This window comes from Rhinatrema bivittatum, chromosome 18 (assembly GCF_901001135.1).
Source record: "Rhinatrema bivittatum chromosome 18, aRhiBiv1.1, whole genome shotgun sequence".
Classification (NCBI taxonomy): Eukaryota; Metazoa; Chordata; class Amphibia; order Gymnophiona; family Rhinatrematidae; genus Rhinatrema; species Rhinatrema bivittatum.
In genome coordinates, this window is record NC_042632.1 from 35,017,629 (window position 1) to 35,031,266 (window position 13,638).

General features: G+C 39.6%; 1 protein-coding gene across 1 annotated transcript in view; it reads right to left on the bottom strand.

Moving 5' to 3' along the window:
• Positions 1-9,354: 9,354 nt before the first annotated feature.
• The window catches only part of CSF1R (colony stimulating factor 1 receptor), an 87,101-nt gene continuing 82,817 nt past the window's right edge, over positions 9,355-13,638 (bottom strand). The window contains exon 21 of the mRNA XM_029583559.1: positions 9,355-13,217. Coding sequence (XP_029439419.1) covers positions 13,083-13,217 — 135 coding nt within the window. The 3' untranslated portion in view covers positions 9,355-13,082. The remainder of the gene's footprint in view (positions 13,218-13,638) is intronic.

Here is a 13,638-nt window from a genome sequence, read left to right on the forward strand (position 1 = left end):
GTTTGAGCCAAGCATATTAGGTCTCCATGGAGAGAGGCATTCTTTCATGGGATTAAAGCCTGGTCCTGAAATCCCTGAGTGCATTGTCTTTTAAAAATTTCTAAGGAAAGTGTCGCTCCAGGATTTCACGTTTAAGGAAGTATTTGGTTGCCATTTGTTAAGCCAGGAGAATTTCATGCCATGTAGGGAACCTTTCCTGATATTTCAGAGGAGGAAGCTTTCATTTGCACAGTTCCTGAATTTCTCCTTAAGGTAGCGTCGCAGTTCCATCTTAATTAAACAATTTGTCTTCCCTTAAGAGGGAGTTCTGTGTGGAGCAATTTGATCAGATTCCCTGCTTGGACAATTATTTATTTATTTCACAGATGTATGGTCCGCAATTCATAGAGCATCAATGCGGATTACAACCAAGATACACAGTAACATATACAGTACAATAAAATACACAATAAAACAAATAGTCAAAACAGAATTTAACACACAATTAAATGCTTCAGAGAAAAAAATAGGCTTTCAATGCCTTTTGAAACATCACGAAATCAGTAATGACTAGATGTGCTTCGGGTAAAAGTTTTGTGTCTGGCTTCGTTTTGGCCCCCCCCCGTGGGAATTTTGTTTTTCCTGCAGTTCGAGGTTTTTTTCGTGGGCCCCGATTTTCAAGTTAGGGCGCGTTCACTCCTGATAGTGCGCACTAACCTGGCAGAGTTAGCGCGCGCTAACTCAAAAATGAATTTTTCCCGAAATTTCGGAAAAAATCATTTGTTTTTCAGTTCTACCGAGCCATTCCCAATTAGGCAATTCGGGATCCGTATTTGGTATTCCATAAGGATAGGATCACGATATGGCCGGTCCCTTCTTTTCTTCCAAAAGTGGCTTCAGAATTTCATATGAACCAGGAAATATCTCTTCCCACATTCACAAAAGAGGAAGGTAGAGGAGAAAGTAGAAAGCCGCATCTTCTAGATCTTAAGAGAATCCTCATGAGATACCTAGAAGTCACAAATGACTTCAGAGTATCAGATAGGCTATTTGTTTTGTTCGGGAGCCCAAGGAAGGGCAAGTCACTTTCAAAGCCTCCATCACAAAATGAATCAAGGAAGCAATAGCATCAGCTTATATTGTAAACGGCTGTGGCCAGATCTGGAATCTGTTGTGCAGTATATAATAAATAAATATTGGATGAGGCAAGCAGGTGCCAGTGAGCCTGAAAGCCTACTTGACCAGGGCCCGATTGTCGACTTGGGAAGAACATAAAGTGGCATCTCCACTAGAGATCTGCAAAGTGACGACTTGAGCGTCTTTACACTCGTTTGCAAAACATTATAAGTTAGACTGACAGGCAAGGGAGGTAGAAGTTACATGGAGCTTTTGAGAGCATCCGGGGCTCTTCAGTTATTCGTGCAGTAAGAGCTATCACAAAGTACAACGATTCCGGTTTTCTCTGGGACCAAAATTGTTTCTAAAGTTCTTTGCTTTCTTTATTATGTTACAAAAAAATCGTACATGCTTAAAACTGTTTTAGAACAAAAAACTAAAAAAAAAAAAATGTAATAAATGCAGCATTAAATGAGATGTTCCCATGCACTCTTAACTTGTATCTGTGTCTTTGAATTCTTCTTAAGCACACAGTTTTAGCTATCCTAATGTATCTGTAGAAACTGAGTGTGATATCTCATATATGCAAATACACAGGTACCTAAAGGAATCTAATGGCAGGAAACCAGGAAGAACTTACTACCGCCAAGATATTACTAAGGCATTGCAGAGTATTCCAGACTATGCTCCCAGGTTTTAGAAATGAAGAAAGTTCTTGATGTCTAATTACAACTTTGCTGAGTTTGAGTCCTTTTGCCCAGATATTGCTATTGGCAAAAGTGACTTTATGCTACGATAAACAGGAAAGTGCAGTACATTATAGTTGGCTAGGGTTGGTGGATACTCTGGTTGTGAGTTTGAACTCTCAGCACTTACGTACTGGAGCACCTATTGTAGCTATTTGCTCATACTGCTACCTCTCCATACTCTTGGCTTGCTCCCAAAGAGCTTTCCTGTCATATTGGTTCTTTGTTTTCTACTTCCCTTGCACAGTAGCTGGTTTGAGTTAGCGCTGCTCAAAGGTTCTTTGGTGATAAGGAAAGCAATGGTGGGCAGAAGCACTAAAGTAATGGCCTATTGCACACCTTGGCCTCTTCACTGAACATGGTAATCTGTAGCAACTGGGAATAGAAAGAAAAAGAGTGAGAAAATTTAAACGAGCAGGGTTGAAAATAGCTTTAATGGACTGTATTACTGCTTCTCAGCATTAGCTGGAGAAAACAATAAAGGGCTCCCTCATCAGGAGGATTTCTGAAGTCTGTAATTTGGAGCATAATATTTAAAGCAGGGATGGGCAACTCTGGTCCTTAAGGGCTGCAAATTGGTCAGGTGTTCTAGATATCCCTAATGAACATGCATGGGAGAAATCTGCATGCATGCTGCCTCATTTGTATGCAGATCTAGTTCATGCATATTCCTTAGGGATTTCCTGATCCCCAACAGGTTTATGGCCCTCGAAGATCAGAATTGCCCACCCCTGATTTAAAGCATTGTACTCCCATCCCATCTGATCCCAGCCAAAACCCCAAACACTTTCTATCTCTACCTTTTACTGATCCCCTTCCAGCATTACTCTCTGTGTGTCAGAGTGTTGTATATTACTGCGCTTCCTGTGTGTTTCAACTCACTGCGAGGGTGATTATAGGAGGATAGGTGCTCTATTTACTATATCATCATTTCCCTAGATTTTAGTGGCATCACCTTCTTAAATATCACCCATCATAGCTATTAAAAAAAAAAAAAAAACCCCAAAAAAACCCCCCAACCTCTGAAACTACTATGACTGCTAGAGATGTGGAATGGTGATGCAATTTGTCACTTTGTGTTACATTTCTCTGTGAAATGCTATTATATTTTGGCCTGATATTCAGATGTACAGATCGAGTACAATTTCATTTTTCTCTGTACCATCCAGATGAACAGATAAAGTATAACAAATATTACTTATCTAATTCACCAGCAAAAAACCATATCTACAGTAGTGGGGGTTGAACTTCATACCTCTCTGTATTCACAACAGCAGCTTAGCAACATTTGTTCTTGGGGCAGGTCTTCTGTCATAACAACTTCACTTGTCCTTATCCCATACATGAGGAGCACCGTATACGTCGCTCTGGCCAGGCTCATGACACACAGACGTACAGGTTTGCCTAAAATCTTTTGGGCATCAGAACTACATTCAAGTATCCCATTCTAGCAGAAAAAGTTAGAGCCCTAATCAACCTTCACGAGGGCTCCACAATTGTATTTAGTTCTCCTATTTATGCACACTTAGCTACAAGATTTGTCATCAAACTCAATCTTGGCTCTGTACCTGGATTTGGAAACCCTGGGTTTTTTTTTTTACAGACACAGTGACATGAGTTTTTGTCAAGCATGCAGTAAGGCTTTTTCAGATTCATCTTGAAGAGTAAAACTTGCACCAAGCAATGGTAGAGATGGCTGCCTCTTTGCTCAAGTCCTAATACACTGTTCACTAGTACAGCAAGTGAGTCATCTTACAGTGTCCCATTTACTAAACATTGGCGCATCAGGCGGGCCTTAGAACCAACCAAAGGGTCAGTTCCTATATACCTTATTGCAGCTGCTGGCTACTGAGCAAACTTGATATGAGAACTAAGTAGCAGCAGGAAACCTGAAAACTCATGGAAGGAACTGCATTGAGCCAGGGAAGTGTTTGGTGGGATTAATACTGACATTTTTTCATAGGCACAGACTAAAAGAAACTGTCTGATGCATTAAGCCCCAAGACTAGATTTTCAGATGGATAAAGCTGTTTATTTAGGAAAACCAATTAAATGCATTATCAGTATTCTGAAAAAGAGAAGGGGGAGAACAAGGATGGAGTCTGTGTGGTAGCTACGCCGCCACCACTATCAAAGGAGGAAGTGCTGTACCAGGAATTAGAATTTGTAAAGGTAGCTTGCCCTATTATTCCAGTTCTGTATATATTACCCAAGACACACAAAACGTCGATTGATCCCTGGCTGTGCTATCATACCTGCTAGCTTTCTTGACCCCCCTAACTAATATTCATTGTTAAATTATTAAGGCCTTTTGTTCTTGGTTTACCACCTAATATATGAGATTCAGCAGATATTAGTACAAGATCAGAAACTTACCCTGGCCTGTTCAGGAGCATTTGTTTGCTCACCATTGACTTAGTATCTGTATATATGAATATTCCACATGATCAAGCAATCATTAATATACAGCAGACATTAGATCAGCTGCTGATGGCTAGGAGAATACCTACATCATTTCTGTGTGAATTAGCATTGTTTGCTTTAAAGCAGCATCTTTTTTTATATTTAAGCAGTAGTTTTTCCAGCAGATTAAAGGTATAATGATGTGGACCCCAATATCATTAATTTTTCCATAGGAGATTTTGAGCAACATTTTCTTGATACCTGTTCTTTTTTTTTTTTAAATGTATCCAATTATGGTGCTAATTCATCAATGGCATGATTTTGTCCAGCGCTAACACTACTGTGGAAACCTTTTTAGCATGGTTAAATCGATGTGGCATGGGTTTGAAGTTCACACATCACGTCAGTACCTATACCATATCTTTTTTGGACATTAGGATTTCTGTGGGCAATGTGATGCCTTTCAGTTCTCCATATTTAGAAAATCAACTGATTGGAAAACACTCTAGCTATCCTCCAAGAAAACTTAGAGAAAGCCTCCTCTTGGGGCAATTTCTATGCCTCCATAAATGATGTTCCTCCGTTATAGAATTTAAACTAAGAGCTGCAGAAACGTTGAGACTCCATTGAGACTCTGTTTTGTTGTTTTTGGTTTTTTTTAGAATGAGGACCTTCACATTGAATTGTGAAATTGGCAGGGTACGATTTGAAGTGCACCTGGTGGCACACTGGCATCTAGTACGGTTAAGAAAGAGGAGCGTGACTTCCTCGGCTTCTTGAGATGGTGGAGCTATTACTTCAATCAACTGAAGGGGAAAATGAAAGAGAAAATATTCCTGGATTGCCATGGGCGGGGGGTTTAGTGAATTTTATATTTTCCTTCTCCTGCAAGATATTCCCTCTGAGCCCAGTCCAATTCAACATTTTAGCTGACCGCTTTTGAACCCAGAGACTTGGTACAAGGATTGGAAACCCCAATAGCAGGGATCTTTTTATTTTAAGGACCACCATAGTGTGTGTGTGTGTGTGTGATAAGCTACACCTATTCTTTTATCCCATGGCAGAAGTGTCCCTAAACACGTGCCAACTGTACCTAATGGGAAATCTAGCCCTAAGTTTATCCTAAAATGGGAAAAGGAGGAACAGTAATCTTTTATTCATTTAATTTTTCAGACTTGATGAAGGGATTGTGGTTTCTGAGAGCTGCTCAAGAAATGCATTGTTAGTCCAGTAAAATGGAATCACCTTATATTATGTATTTAAACTTTATTTCCATGCATTCAGCTAAACTAACATGGCGGCCATGCTGCTTTATCAGTGGAATGGTGCTATCTTGTGTTTCTACTGCCAAGATTTGTAGAAGACAAGAAAGATCTGTTTTCTTAAGGAGATGTTAAGGAATAGAGGTATGTAGTTTACTATTTTGGGTGATTTTTTTTTTTTTGCAAGGCTTAGCTCCCGATGGAGGAGGGGGTGGGTGGGGGTGGGGGGGTGCTCTGAGCAGCTGGCAGCATGGTCTTCCTTCTGCAGAAAACCATGAGGAAATCGTGCAGTGGCTGCTACCAGAAGGAGAAGGGAAGTTGGTACTGCTGGCCCTCAGAGCCCCAGTTAGACTCTAAGCTTAGCAAAATTTTAAAAAATCCCCAAAATTTCCAAGCCCTAAATATAGGGGCACAGCTTGCATTTAGTAATAACAGGAGATAAATTTCTCAGTGTATAATGCAGCAAATGATCACTTTGGATAAGAAATTGGCTATGCCCTCCCATCGTCCTGTTCTCAAATGAAATACATACGGAGAGAAAGAAACCTCTGTAGGCAGGGGCATTGCTAGCAATATTGTCATATTAATGTGTTTCAGGCATAAGTTCATGTGTAAACGCATGGTCCTTGATCAATCATTAGGATGCTCTACTCTTCATCTTTTGAACACAGATGTTGCAGAAGAAGCAGGCCTGGCTGACATTTAAACTTATCACGGTGACAGTCAGGAAGAAGGATAGATGCTTTTCCACCCAAGAGATGTGACGAGAAACTAAAATGGGTAATGTTTATTGTGGTTTTAAGGAATATTGGAAGGAGAGAGCTCTCTTCCATACTTGCTCATTCTAATCTTTCCATCTAGAAGACGTAATCTATCAGTATTTTGCATGATGTTAATGTGAAATTTATTCCCTTTTTGTTCCATTTTTCAGTGCTGAACCCTTGTAGGAACTGCAAAGTTGATGAGGTGATCATAAAACGGTGCTTAATTCTGAAGCATTTCTAGCCCACATGTGTTCATGCACTTCTTCTTCTTAATGTATTCTGTAAAATGCTTAATTTTGTGAGTGAATGTGATAGTAATCCTGAATTCTCAGCTGAGGTGAGGGGTAAGGACCCAATGGATCCTTACCAGGAAAAATGAGCCTGTCATAAAGAGGATGTATTGTGGTTGGTGAGAGTAGGTAAGAGAGGACTGAACCATTTCCTAAGTATTCCCCTTTGCAAGATGCCTAGACAGTTCTAGAGGCAATAGCAGAGAGACCAGAAAAGTAAAAGTTGGAATTTATAAGGAGATCCTGCAGGAATAGCACTATAGTGAGTTTTACTGTGGGTACCTTGGAAAGGTCTCTTGCCTTAGTAATCCAAGCATTGCAGGCTGTTTTCTATGTTTCAGGAGTGGAGAGTTTCCCCTTCCCAAGGGAAGAGATCTCATCCCTCCTTGTGTTTAATCTTCAGGGGGAGAAAACCCTCTGTACTGTTGCTTTCCTTAAGTTGGATTCCCTAGAAGCTTTCTAGAAATCTAGTGACTTGGAGAATATTAGTTTTGCAACACCCATATAATATGTACGGTTCTTTGTCAAGTCATCACCATTGACAAGTTCTACCTTAGTAAAGTTTATTTTATTGGAACATCAGCTCTGGTGTGAAGCGACTGCAGTCCTATTCCCTAGGGTCTCTGAAGACAAAAGACCCAGTTCTAGGACTCAGTTATTAAGTCTCAGCACTCCAGCTAGCCACCCTCTATAGTGAGGACATGGGTGGGAGATTACATGCATTTCCAATATAAAGACGCTTTCTTTTTGAATCGGAGTGTACAGTGGCTTATTTCAGGAGAAAGGAGGAGAAATGAACAGGAGTTTTTGATGTATTTTAGGATTATTTTATGAAATGTTGCTATTGGTTGTAATTTTTTAGGTTCTATATATATTTTTATTGTTTTTATTGTTTATAATGTATTTATTGCTGTGAACCGTTGCGATGGAATCCGAGTGATGGTATATAAGACCCCATAAATAAATAAAATAAATATATAAAACACTCAAAAGAAAGGAACATTATTTCTGTAATTGAGGTCTAAAGTGGTAGCCAGGTACCCAATGTTTTCTAAAATTTCATGGACATATCAAGCGCCTCATTCTATATTGTTTTCATTCCAGTTGGCTTTCCTTTTCCTGAGATTAAGGTTGTATAGGATTTTCCTTCCATTTTTTCCTTACCTGTTCCTGCATTATCTGGACAAATCTGTTACTCTCCTAACTCACAGTTATTGATTTGTATTTTTATCTTTATGGTGTGTTCAATAATTTCCATTTTTTTTATTGGTACTTGGACCTCTCCCTTTGCATATATTTTGTTTGTTTGTTTGTTTTTTATTGTATTTTAATGCCATTTAATTTCAAGAGGTTTTCTTGGGTTTGATTTGAAGAAATAAATAATAGCACCTAGCACTGACCCTATGCTGTTTGCTGCCCCAAGCAAACCTGAACATGTGAGTCCCTCTCTTTTTATCCCTATCAGATCTTTTGCATAAGTGCATTTCTAGTAAGGATGTGCTGTAATTTTAAAATGATAGGGAAATAACTACATTTTGTTTTGTATTGTTTTCCATCTGAAACACAAAAAATAAGCCATGTCATTTAATGTAGGGTTGTTTTTTTTCATTTTAGTGTGTGCTAAATGATTTTAGGGCAAGCTAAAGCCATTTATTGCATGCTTGATATGGTGTTGGTCAGCCTCTGTGCTAAATCCATCTCTCCCTCCCACGTTGTTTTCTTGCTGCTTCCCTTTTTTTCATTCCTTTTCCCTTCCTCCTTTTGCCATGCTCTCTCTCTCTCTTCCCCATGTAAGAGAGGCAGGGGCTAATGCTTACAGTACTGGAGTAGGAGTCAGAAGTATTCCTAGTGCACGAGTTTAAGATTCTCTCACTTTATCTCGCTGTGCATTCAGAACCGGGTTGATTCACTAAGGCTTTTCTCCCATTCTGTGTATATGGAGAAAGAGGTTAGAAAATGAGGCCCTTGATTTGGCTTTCCTGGTCAACCAAATGCAAAAACTCCTTTGACATCTGGATCTAAATCCATGTCCCTAAAATTCAGACATGGATTTTGCTCGGCTTATAGCATTCCCAAAGTATTCCGCAGACATTGTCAAATCTTTATTTTGGCATATTCGCCAGGGAAATAACACCATCTGAAACACAAAAAAAATAAAATGTCATCTCATATGGTTTCTGTAATTTTAGTGTGAAGTGAATGATTTTAGCACACCCTAAAGCCTTTCAGCCCAGGCTACAATCATTTAGTGCATGTGCGACATGATGTTGGTCATCCCTTATTCTAAATCCAACTTTCTCTCCCGCATTGTCAAATGCCAGTCAAGTCTGGTAATAAAAAAAAAAAAAAAAAAAAAGAAGAAGGAAACACCCATTAATATACATAGATTTCGCACATCTGGTCTTGTAAGTTCTGTTAACAGATACAAAAAAAAATGATGATTTAGCACAAGTCTGAGACTTGTGAGCAGTAGCACCACCTGTCAGGGTTTCAACTGTAGCTCCTGTCCATTTGAGCATCTTTCATATGCATTCAAAATTCAGTATATTCATAATTCAATTATCTTAAAAAGTGTTTTTAAAAGTGTCTAAAATGAAAGCACGTCTTATATTCGCGCACCTCAAAATACTTCCATTTTAGAATTGTGCAGCTTTCAGGGGCAAGATCAATAATATATATATACTTTTTTTTGTTTTATCCAATAAAAGATTTCACTGCCTCCAAAATATTCCTGAAACTGATTTGACTAGCAACATTTTAATCTATGATTTTATAAATGTAAAAAGAGACAGAGTTCATGCTTTGTTAATAAAATTAGTTTATTATTGTTTTAAACAGCTACTGTATGCAGGCATATTTGTAAAAGTTCATATATTAAAGTGATTTGCATAATGCTGGAAAAGTAAAAAATACTAAAAAAAAATTGATGGATAACATTTATTTAAAAAAAAATCTTGAGCTACTGCAAGCTTTTACTGGCTACTTTCATGATCTCATGTTCTAAGCAGACATAAAGCCTGTGAAGCCATGTCAGTGTCCTGTTCCCTGTAAAGCAGCCTATTGAGGTTAATGCTTCTAAGCAACCCTTGCCCCTCTCCTATGACTCTTTTCTCCCCCCAAGATCATCCCAAATTACAGAGCTTACAATGTTAGAAGGCAACAAATATGCATGTTCTGGTTTAAGTACTAATAAAGCTGCCCAAAAGTTAACACCAGAGAGTCTGACCTAAGTGCCTAGACTTTTGCATTTAATCATTTTCCAAGGCGCAGACCCTAAACTTAGGTGCTTTGATTCAGAAATGTAGGAACATAAAAAAGGGGGCGGGGACAGGACGGGGGATTGAATTTAGGAGCTCAGCACTGATTTCCAGTGCAAGGCACCTACGTGTGGCGGCCAAATCTAGTCACTGCTCAAGTAGGCCTAATATCTGGCTTCCTATCATTCTCCTTTGCCCCCGTGAGTTTTAATTATTATGTAAACATACATGACACCAACATCCCCCTCCTTCCATCCCACATGCCCTTAGTTAAAATCAGAGCCAGAAACATCCCCTACTAATCTCCTTTCCCTTACTCTCCAGGATCCTACAAATAACAGGGGGGAAGGAAGCCTGTGTTGTCCCGCTTATGCTTAGAAATGTTTGGCAGGGAGACTTCTGTGGCATGGAGAGGGGGATCTTTCTGGCCCTGGGTGGGAGGGAGGGGATGTGTCAGCACCATGCATGTTTTTGGCTTCAGATGGGTGGGAGGGAAGTGTGGTGTGGGGGAGCCACTGGGTCCCCTCGATATTACTAAATGGGCTGGGTGCAGTGGGAGGCTGCTGGGGTGTATGTGGCTGGAGTCTCCTCCCCACATATTAATTAAAACTCACAGGTGGGAGAGGTTCTGAGGTAGGAGAGCTGTCCAGAACTGATAATCAGGGCTAAATGGTTACATTTAAGTGCCTCAGGTTAAGATGCCTATGTTCAGCCAAAATTTAAGATGTCTAAAGTCAGCTGAATATAGGCACCTAAGATTTGCCTTAGTGGGTTAGATCAAATTTAGGCACTTAAACTGAAGCAGTGAGCAACCTCTGAATATCAGACTCAGTTGTTTTTAGGAGATAAGGACAATTTGGTCCATCTATTCTGCCCTTACTTGTTGTGTCATCACGGATCCTACTTGACCTCTGATCATCTTCATTTGCCTTTACCCCACTGATCTCTGTTTCTGTTCTAAGCTTTCTGGTTTTGGATCCTACGAGTAGGCAATTCCAGGAATCCAATAAACTCTCTGAAAAGGAATAGTTTCTCACATTTCCTCTGAGCCTCTCTCTTTCCAGCTGCAGATCATGGCCTCTTGTGCTTGGAAAATGTTACTTTTCTGTTCTTATTGAAATACGCTAGCTCCATGAATGCATCTATTTTACCCCCTTTCCCCCTCATTCCATGCTTTTATTCATAGACAATGACACAATGTCCTCTTAAATGCTTAAGAATGTGCTTTACCAACAAAATAAAAGACACATCAACATAAAACTAAAATATAGTTGTGCTTATCAGAGAGGCAGTAGTCATGGTGAATGCCACAGTGTTATCAATCAAACAAAAGCAATGAAACATATTTAATGCCACTTATTCAGAAAAGCTGCCTGGTTTTGAATCACATGAGACTAATGCTTTACTCTTTAGTTTTGAATTTCTATAGAGAGTCTGCAGCCTGAGACTTTCGTATCTCTTTTCAAATGCACTCTGCATGGACTTTCTGTTGCAAGAGTCATTTTGTCACACCGAGAAGAGATTGGCTTCTCTCTGACCCCAGTATCGTTTCAGGAGAGAGTGCTAGCATTTCCCTCTTCCTAAGAAAATCTTTCTAACTTTACATTCGTTGGGTATTTATAGGCAACTACATTCCAATCAAATCAGGATGGTACAGAGATGAACCGTTATCCAGAGAAGCTTTTCAGAGACAGAGTAAAAGAATGTGACACGATTCATTTAAATCAACATACACACTCATGTTCCCCCTCAATCCGATGTACTAAAAAGATTTTCCCATCTAAAGGCAGGTTTTCAAAATCCATTTGCATGCAGAGCTCAGTGTCGCACACGTTTTTACCCATGGGAAAGTTAGGTGGGGCTGGGAGGCAGGGTTAGGGGTGACGGTTTGCATTTCTAGGACGGCGTGCATTATTTTGAAGGGAATGCAAGCTTGTAGGAGAAGCTGGTGCATTTTCTCGGGGTGATTTTCAAGGGTGAAGAGTGCACGTTTTCCCTTTGGGAACTGGTACACCATCCACGGGTAAAAGTATCCACAAACTTTGCACTCATGCATACTGTTTGGAAAATTGCCTCCTTTATGTCTTTTGGGAAAAAAAAAAAAAAAGCTTCGTACATCTGGCCCACAGTGTCTATCACACATAATTTCTACTGTTAACTTTCTCAAATGTGCAGGTCTTCTCAAAGAGTTTCTCAATCTCATGCCGTCCTAAACACATATAGCGTCTGTATTATATACGGTATGTTTCTCTTTGTCACACACGTGCACGTGCACACACACACACACACACACATAGAGTTTGTCACATACTCATGCACACACTTAGTCCCCTTCTCTCTCCCTGGACCTTAGTCCATAAAGTTTTTACAGGTACAGAATATCTCTGGAAATCACCCACAAACACATCTCCTCAGTACAGAGCACCTTTTTTATCCACTGGACTAGAATCTCAGTAGCAAAGACCTTGGAAGCACCTTTTGAATGAACCTAAGGAAATTGAGCTTTGGTTAGAGGAAGGGTCATTTTCTAGCAGCCTGCATAGCGTTAACATCTGTGCATACAATGTATACGCAGACTGTACTGAGGATTTGCAAAGCCAACTTGCGCGTGTACGTTCACTTTGAAAATACACAGGTAATTGGCCGAGTATGCACACACACACCTTCACACGCATAAAGTTACACCTCCTCTTCGGTAGGTGTCACGTGTATGTGTAATACTTGCGTGCATGCTTTTTAAAATGAAAAAAGTGTGTGGGGAAAATGCTGACTCCACCCCTGGCATGCCTCTGCTCAGTGTGTGTAAAAGTGCACAAGAACCCGGGTTACATGCCTACTTTTACACACACTTAACCCAAGGGATAGTTTATTACGCCCATTTATATGCATAAATGGCTAAGAAAATTACTCCAGTTATGGCCGTAAGCCAGAGCTCAACTTCTGTTTGTCAGAGCATCAAAGCTGAAATGGTTGAAGGAAGCAGCTCTCGTCCAGTGCAGAAGATGAACTATTGTTCGCTGTACTCACGTTGAGACGTGAAGGTTTGTTTTATCACATGCTACATTATTCATTCAATTTATATCTAGCTTCATTTACAAATGCCCCTTTCAGCCAGGAACGCTTAAGTTCCCAGACTCCAAAAGAACATGCAAAAACATAGGCGCCCCGAGAACATTAATCATAATCCATTGTCATTAGAAACCACAGAAAGGGGTGGAAAAGATCCAAGCTCGAGGTGAACGCTGTCTTCTTTGGTCTTTCAGAGCTAACAGAACTGATAATGGTTGCTTTTGGGAATGGAATGACTGACATCTTGTTGGTCACATGATTCATCCTCAGACTTTGCTTTGCACTCACTCTTTTGATCTGCCTCCTTGTTGCTTGAAAGGTTTGTGTAGACCTCAAAATAATAGAAAACAGCACTATTAATTTTAGTCATGATGACTGGAAAACTTGTATAATGATCTATCCTAGCCCGACACTGATCAGTTTATCTCAATGATGGCCACTTAGTACAGGACTAGCTTAAGGGGATATTTAAAAAACAAAACCATAAGACAATTCAGATCATGATACCTATGTACAGTATTTAGTGAAGAAGAAATGTTTTAAACAAAAGGCAATAACTGCAATAAAAATTAATATATTATGTCACCTAGTTCCAAAGCTCATTTTTTGTTTAGACTAGCAGTCTAGTACAAGATAGGGATCACTTAGTGGCTTACCAAGAGTGCAAGAATTTTTTGTCTGTTTTCCCTTTGTTTATAAATAATTAAGTAGGCATTTACTTTATTCAATCTACAACTAATTAATTTACATAT